We start from the raw sequence: 8,928 nt of genomic DNA, 5'->3' as shown, positions 1-8,928 counted from the left end.
TCCTTTTATGAGACTATGATATCATATATCATTGCATACTCGTCTCATCTGTACCGTTAAGTCTCAAGTCAAAACTTGACAACTTAACCTAAGGTAAACCATGTTCAAGCTGTGGGAACCACGATTTCCCACCCTGCCTCACAAAGATAATCCGGCACGCTCAGCTTTGGCATGACCCGTGTTACGGACGATTGCTGCCTTGACAGGTGTTCTAATAATGGGAGGTACACGCTTAGCATTACATAAATAAGGGGTTTTTGAAACCTCATTCAGATCAAGCATCTACTTTCAAGCTATGAGAACCACCATTTCTCCATCTTGCCTCACCAAGATAGCACGGCACACCCAGCTTTGGCATGGCCCATGACACGTACGATCGAGGCCTTGACAAATGCTTTACTCGTAGAGCTTCTAGATCTAATCGGTTTCTGTGCAACGATTGTTCATAATCCGAATGGACCATCCAGTCGATTATGCAATCCCAATCCCGAAGCTCTCACTCAATCAAACATATCTAATATCTTGATTAAGTTACATGCATTCATTCACTATGGACCATCCATAAGAGAGAATTACGTTATTCTGAATCACAGTTGATCGGTTTTAAGCAACGATTGTTCAAACCAGATCTCGAAACGCAAATCAAATTTTGGTGAAGCGTCGGGTCCTAGACCGATCGGTCTAGGCAGTTCGGTCTTCGGGTCTGCGTCGGTCCAGACCTTTAGGTCCAGAATGGTCCAGACCGATCGGTCTACATCCAACCGATCGGTCTACGCATGCAGACCGTTCAATCCGGGACTTGCGAAACCCTAGACCGATCGGTCCAGAGGACCAGACCGATCGGTCCAGGCGAAAATGTGATCAGATCTCGTTTTCGTCGTTTCGGCCCCGTTTCAGACCCGAATTCGACCCCGTTTTCGCCTGCGAACTCAGAATTCGAAGCTCTTGCACACTATGCAACAAACAGAAAATCTACTCTAGATCCATAATCAAATCATGCATAGCATCAAAGCAAACACGGATTCAAACAATTCAAATCCTATAACGTGTGTGATCGGGTTCTAACAAAAATGATGCAGAGCAACCAAGCTCTGATACCACTGTTGGGTTTTCCTGGGATCTCAAGAGCGAATCTAATTCCTAAGAGATCAGTTCTAGGGTTTGCGCAGCGGATGAAAAACAAAAATTTTGATGAAACCCTAAAACCTATCATGCATGATCTTGTAGAAACGTTAGAAAGCTTACCTCAATCGATCCGGGGCCTGTATCAATCGAAGAACACGTCTGATCACTGTAGGCAGGAAGAATACCTTGCCCTCTACACGTATCCACACGGCGGAAAGGATTCCAACGGTTGGAACTTGTCTGCTAGGACTGAAGAACGCTTTCTTCTTTACGCAAGGGTTTCAGGGATCTTTCTCTTAGCTTTCTCACTCTCCAAACCTCTCCCTAGGGTCTGAAATTCGTGCCAAAAGAGTTCTTCGGCGTTCCCATAAGTTTCCCACCTTTAAAACCCTAATTAGAGCGAGTTTAGTAAATTCCGACGTCTGGACCGATCGGTCTAGGTCTGGACCGATCGGTCTGGAACAATTTCTGGACCTCACACGTTACCTCTGGACCGACCGATCTATGTCTAGACCGATCGGTCTGGGTTAGCTGGACCGATCGGTCCAGACCTTCTAGACCTGTCCATCCCTATTGTGTGTGACCCTGTAGGCTCATCCGATATAGTAGTATAACACGAAATCTCTTATTTCGGTTACGCAAGTCATAAGCGGTCTCTAGCAAGACGCTATGACTACCTATCTCGAATAGTGTTTGTTCGTGATCCTACGAACGCCAACGATGATTCCGTTTGATGATCCTTTTGTATCACGATATCATATGTCGAATATAAGGCATGGACAAGCCACCTTATCTGATTCGACTGCTTTCTCGTTCACTGAGTTCGACTGTCTGAAATAGACGACGTTCGTCTATAGTGCGGCCACACATTTCTACAGTCTCGCTCACACGAGGGGCCCAGCGATATCTCTCTCTTTTACGAGAGGTACAAATCCCGTCTTGATTATCTATAATCCAGCACATGATTCGTTTCGTACCTGATACACGCCTTTATAGTCCTCCTGTTACGCAGAACGTTTGACGTAATCAAAGTACACAACTCCTCATGTTGGATTCCGTAGATATCTCAGGTCTTAGGATCCAATCATGGAACCGTCATATGAGATTCAAGTCATGACGCTAGTCCATGTAACAATCTCATGCGGGTCAATCCAGTATTCCGTTCTCCAACGAATACCTATGATTGTGATCGTATCCAAATACCTATGATCATCTATATGATCATCAATCACACATCATACTAGTCTTATTATGTCATCATTCCCATAATGACACAAGACTAGGAAGTTAAGTATCATTCATAATGATACATGGATTTCATAACACATCTAGTATGCAAGAACATGTAATGAATCAAATACTCTCATAAACCATAGAAAGTATCAATACATCAAATATATCTAAATAAAGCTCATAAACAGTACATCATAGAGCACTAAACCAACAGATGTTGAAATTAAACTCACCAACAAGCTTCTCAGAGATGAGAGAGGTGCTGGAAGTGTCGGCGGCATGGAGAAACAGAGGGCTTGAGTACGGATCTGATGGAGAAACAAATGGAGGAGTAGGTGCAGACAAATCTGACGAGGAATCTTCAGATGGAGAGGACATATAGTGAGGTTCAAGGTGTGTCGTTAAATGAAATAAAAAAAATATCGAGCAGAGCTATGTAAACTCTGATACCATAATAACAGGAGTTGTGCAAATGCTCTATTACTCGTAAACGAAACAAAGGAAAACAGAGGAGGTTGTATTTGAGAGAGATAGCGAGGGAATATTTCTTCTTATTATTCATAAGTGATAACTTTTATAAATCGAAACTCTCAAATAACAAATTTAATAAAATCCCATTTATTATTTACCACACAAATACACATTTATTCTCGAAAGAGAGGATTACAGAAAACTTTCTGCAATAATCTATACAATTCGACGACACTTGCTTTTAAAGACACAAAAGTAACTTACAATAGTTACCAAAAACTCCACAAAAGTCTATCAACAAAAACTGTAATAAAACCACCGCAAACTGTTCCATTCACCTTTCCACTTCATTTTTTCTTCTGCATCAAGGGAACACAGATCTGGTAGGCCTCGCCATTGAAGATCGGAGCATTCTGCACAAGATTTGAAGTTGTCAAATTTTCTGTATGATCCATCTTGTGAACCTTCCTTACAGATCCCAGAAAGATCCTTCAGTTGCTCTGATACCACTGTTAATCCTCTCACAAATTTCTCTCAGCCTTACAAATTCCTCTCAGAAGAATCTTTCTCTGCTTTGAATATGCAAGAGCACTCAACACGTTTTACAGAATAATATCTCTACTTTTTATTAAAAATACACACTTCTTTTTTTCAACATACAGACTCCTTATAAATAGAAAACAGAAGACTTTAATTTCTCTACGACAGTTACATATAAACATTATAAACATAATAGATGAGACATAAACATAAAACTGACAAATAACCATCTAAATAACTTCTTTTGACCTTATCCAATTGTGTTGACTTCTTCGGCATCTTACAATCAGATCTTGAAGCAAAAAGAAACTCCAACAATAAGTGACCGATATATCATATATATATATATATATATATATACAAGTAAGTATTAACTAACAATCCTATATATCAGATACGAAAAGATAAGAATGAGATCTTTGTAGTTGAAACAAACATAACAAACTATAACAATCCGCATGTAAAAAAAAACTAATATTGATCGCACTAAGAATTGATCAAATCCAAATAGTGATCATCCCAAATGGCTCATTTGAACATGTGAAGAGGAGTTCCGTCAGCACTTAAGACGACACCACGTTCGTTCACGCATGAAGCAAACTGCAGGATGTTTGGATCGAAAGCCCAAAGAGAGATCCGATGATTGAGTCGTCGATTTAAAATATCAGCTTCGTTAAGTTACAAGTTCCGCATGCAAAATTACAAATTGAAAAAAAAAAACCATTTTTTCACGTACATTTTTTCATCAATTTAATGATTTGTCAACATTTATAAATCATGTAAAAAATAATTCGATATCTACTTTTCAGTATATTTTTTTATTAGATTGTTTAGACTAATCCTTTATCGATTATTTTATATTTACTTAATGGGGTCAAAAACCATGGTTAGAGAAGTTGAATGTTTATTCTTCTAGACAAAATGTCAATGACGTGGCAAGAAATGAAAAAGACTTCCATTCGACATTAGGACAGGACTTGCGAGTCATCTTTATTGACTAGATTTGCTTCTGGGTCACTTTACTGCCAATTGGAATCCAAATTCGATTACTCTTTTTACTCTTATTTCTTTATATTTTATCTTTTCATTTATAATAATATCGCACTTGTTGCATTAACTAAATACTACATGCTTTTAATCATGTGCGTGTGTATATATATATACAGTTCCTTGAGAACAAAACAGAATACAAGAAAAAGAATCATAGATCGGGATATATTGACTCAATAATCTAATTATTCTGAAATTATTATGAAAATAACGTTAACATCTGGAATTTTATTTCTTTGTAAATTGGATTAAAATAACCGAATAGGACTACAAAATTAAAAACAATAAATAAAACAATAATTATCAATTTAGTTAATAATCAAATAATTGAATAGATCCGTATAATAAATAATTATAACATAATCGAATCTAATATAAAAACCAAATGATCATTATTTTTCAAAACGGAATAAAGAGTAATCGAAGAAAATGAAAAATTATTTGAAAAGACAGTGTTTAATCAATAAAAAATAAATATGGAAAGAAATGGAGCGAATTTAATATAAAAGTGAAATTATTTTAGTTTTTTAAATTGAAATAAACGAACCCGGATGTAGCCCAACTGTACCTCAACCGAAACCCGAAATGACCTTTCCCTAAACAAAAGAACGATCATATCTTTTGATTTGTTCAACCACGTTTGCTTGCATACTCTCTTACATCACCATCCGTAGATTTTTCTATCACGCACATAATATATATATATATATATATGTATATATTAGTGCAAACTTCTAACTTCACAAAAATCAAGGATCAAAATTCGACAGGAAAAAATAACAAAGACATACAATGACTTATCCAACGAGGGACAACCTTTGTCCACTTCACTTTGTCATCGTTCCCTTCATGGCTCAAGGCCATATGATCCCATTGATCGACGTAGCTCGGCTCTTGGCTCAACGAGGTGTGACCGTCACCATTATCACAACACCTTACAACATAGCCAAGATCAAGAACGTCATCACACGTGCCGTCCATTCCGGTTCACGCATCAACATCGTCCAAGTGGATTTCCCATCAGAAAAGGTCGGTTTGGGACAAGGCCTGGAGAGTATTAACCAGTTGGATTCCATGACTGAGATGGTTAAGTTCTTCAATGGTGCTGAATTGCTCGAAGGGCAAGTCGAGGAGGCCATGAAGGAGATGAACCCGAGGCCGAGCTGCTTAATCGGTGACGTGAGTTTGCCTTTCACTGAAAAACTCGCCAAGAAGTTCGAGATTCCAAAGCTTGTCTTCCATGGATTCTCCTCCTTCTGCCTTTTGTGTGTTCATCTCGTTCGCAAGAGCGGGATTTTGAGCATTATTGAATCTGAAGAAGAGTATTTTCGGGTGCCTGATTTTCCCGGTACGATTGAGTTCACGAAACCTCAAGCCTTAGTGCTCCAAAGCGTTCAAGGAGATTTGAAGGAGCTGACTGAAAAGCTCATAGAAGCGGATAACTCGGCGTACGTGAGTTATTGTGAATACATTTGAAGAACTAGAGCTTGATTACGTTAGAGAGTACAAGAAGGCAAAGGGTGGTAAAGTCTGGTGTGTCGGACCTGTTTCCTTGTGCAACAAGATAGGGTTAGACAAAGTCGAAAGAGGAGACAAGGCGGTTATCGATCAAGAACCTGGTTCGGTACTCTATGTTTGCCTCGGCAGTATCTGCAGTCTTCCTCTAGCTCAGCTCAAGGAGCTCGGTCTAGGTCTTGAGGAATCAAAACGACCCTTCATCTGGGTCGTAAGAGAATGGGGGAAATACAACGAGCTAAACGAGTGGATTTCGGAAAGCGGGTTCGAAGAAAGAATCAAAGAAAGAGGGCTCGTGATCAGAGGGTGGGCCCCCCAAGTGCTCGTCCTTTCGCACGGCTCGGTCGGAGGGTTCTTGACGCACTGTGGATGGAACTCGACCCTAGAAGGGATCACCGCGGGGATTCCACTGCTTACATGGCCTCTATTTTCCGACTAATTTTGCAATGAGAAACTGATAATGCAAGTACTAAAGGCCGGGTTGAAGATCGGAGTGGAGAAGCCTATGAGATGGGGGAAAGAAGAGGAGATAGGAGTGATGGTGGACAGAGAAAATGTAAGAAAGGCGGTGGATAACCTAATGGGAGATAATGAAGAAGAAGAAGAGCTAAAGAGCTTGGAGAATTAGCAAACAAGGCTTTGGAAGAAGGTGGTTCTTCGCATTCCAACATCACATTGCTCATTGAAAACATCATGGAGCAAGCACAATCCAAAAATTGATAAATAAAGGAGTTTAATATTAGCGTGGATAACTGAACGGTACAAATATTATTAATTGATGACAATGATGTGTTCTAAAATAGAGTTTCATTAATATAGTTGTTTGAATAAACGTAATGGGTTTTGTTGAATCATTTTCACTAAAATATTTTGTTGTGAACTAGGGTTTCCTTATATGGAATTGGGCCAATCTTATTTGGGCTTATTTCTTCCAAAGCCCAAATCTTGAAGCCCATTATATTCATCTATGCCGCCATGGTTCCTTGAAACTTCGACCGTCATATCATAAATGTCGCTTTCGCAGGTTTTTTTTTCTTGGTTCTTCTAAATATAGTTCCCTGGCCCGAAATCAAGTCTCATACGTTTGGCTTTTACGAAGAAATCTGTAGAAAGATACGCTGTCATTGGAAGTCCAAAAAAAATGTAGAAAAAGACCATATCTATACGTAAACATAATTTATGAATTTTAGATTAGCAATAATGATACAATAATTTGCGTAGTTCAAAGAAAGTTCCATAGAAGATAATCGAGAGGAAGATAACAATGCTCGAGAACGTGTTTTACCGTTCGATTTCGCTTTCTCTGGCAAAGATTCTTGCACTTTCCTTTTCGTTTCGATCTGTCGTTTTGGCCCTCAAGTCTCGTCCTAGGTTTTCTGTCATGTTAAAACATATATTACATAGAAAAACCACGTAAATCAATTAATAACTTCCTTCTTTTAGCAATAAGTTGAATATCATTATTTTTTATCAAATGGGAAATAAATATATATGAAAGGATCAAGTATCTTTAGAATCATTCACACACGATATTATTGATCAAATGGGAAATAAATATAGCTTCCTTCTTGATATTGTAGTTGTGTAGATTTAGAATCATTCATACGCGACATAGTTTAAAAAATTATTTTACCAGGGTTTGATAAAGTTTTAGACGGGTTTTGCTAGTGATTCTTGCTTGGTGTGTCCGAGCCATCCTTGGTCTGTCCGAGGATTTCTCTATCCCTTCCTCCATCTATTCACGTCACCTTTGGGTTTAGAAGCAAAGATCGAGTGCCTTAGAGGCAGAGACTAACTTCTGAAACCTATCCACCATTCACTACCGAGAATCACCAACGAACGTGTGTTCTTAAGCTCGAGTGTGTATCAGTATGGGTATATGCTAAGCATGCGAGAATCACGATACCCCTCCATTTCAAAATATTTATAGTTTTAGATTATTTTCTATGTTTCAAAATATTTGTCATTCTACATTTTCAAGACATTTTTTTACAATAGTTTCTAATTTTATCCCTATCAAATTCCAATAAATTATTAATGATAACATTGTTTTTATCATTAAAGAATGATATATGTGACTTTTTCTTTCTTTTCTAAAAAAATATGAAATAACCTAAAACAACAATTATTTTGAAACAGAGAAGGAGTATCATTTTCAGGTAAAAACAAAAATTAAATATGATCAAGCCCCTTACGTGTTATTTCATACAAGAAAATTCTCGTATAGCTACGGAACTTGCGACGGAAAATTCCGTCGCATACAAAATTACGACGGAATACGACGATTTAGCGACAGAATGCGGAAAAAAATTTTACGTCTCAAAGAGTCGTAAAATCCGTCGAAAATTTGCGACGGAATGCAACGGAGACGTTGCCGTCGCAATAACAAACATTATTTGCGACGGAAATTTCCGTAGCAAATGCTAATTTTAATTATTTTTAATTTAATTTATTTATTTTTCAGAATTAGCTACGGATTTGCGACGGAAATTTCCGTCGCAAATACTAATTTCATTTATTTCGTTATTTTCGATGAAAATTTTCAAATTTTCGCGGTTTTTTTTTCGTTTTGCGACGGATGGCGACGGAAATTTCCGTCGCAAATACTAATTTCATTTATTTCGTTATTTTCGATGAAAATTTTCAAATTTTCGCGGTTTTTATTTCGTTTTGCGACGGATGGCGACGGTAATTTCCGTCGCAACACGAAATAAAAGCACCGACTTCGTCTTCTTTCTTCAGACTTTGAAGTTTCCAAAAAAAAAATCTTAATCTTCTCCAATTTTTTTCCAACGTTGTCTTCCTCCAAGATATCTCCAAGATATATCAAGGTATGTGTATATGTATATGAGTGTGAATATATATATATGAGTATATATGGATTATATATATATATATTTTGTGTGTGTATATATGTGTATGTATATTTTGTGTGTATGTATGTTTATGTGTTGTTAATGTGTGTATTGTATGTATGTATGTATGTATGTATGT

At 37.7% G+C, this 8,928-nt stretch overlaps 1 protein-coding gene across 1 annotated transcript; it reads left to right on the top strand.

Annotated features, from left to right (window-relative positions):
• The first annotated feature begins 5,168 nt into the window (after window positions 1-5,168).
• LOC104818589 (UDP-glycosyltransferase 73C7) lies at window positions 5,169-6,834 on the top strand. The gene is given in 3 exon segments (XM_010548223.1): window positions 5,169-5,874; window positions 5,876-6,539; window positions 6,542-6,834. Coding segments are annotated over 3 exon segments (1,440 nt in total). The 5' UTR covers window positions 5,169-5,211; the 3' UTR covers window positions 6,655-6,834.
• Window positions 6,835-8,928: the final 2,094 nt, after the last annotated feature.

The sequence above is a fragment of the Tarenaya hassleriana genome, unplaced genomic scaffold, assembly GCF_000463585.1.
Source record: "Tarenaya hassleriana unplaced genomic scaffold, ASM46358v1 Cleome3, whole genome shotgun sequence".
Lineage (NCBI taxonomy): Eukaryota > Viridiplantae > Streptophyta > Magnoliopsida > Brassicales > Cleomaceae > Tarenaya > Tarenaya hassleriana.
Note: the sequence above shows the minus strand (reverse complement) of the source record. Positions and strands in the feature narration are given on the sequence as shown.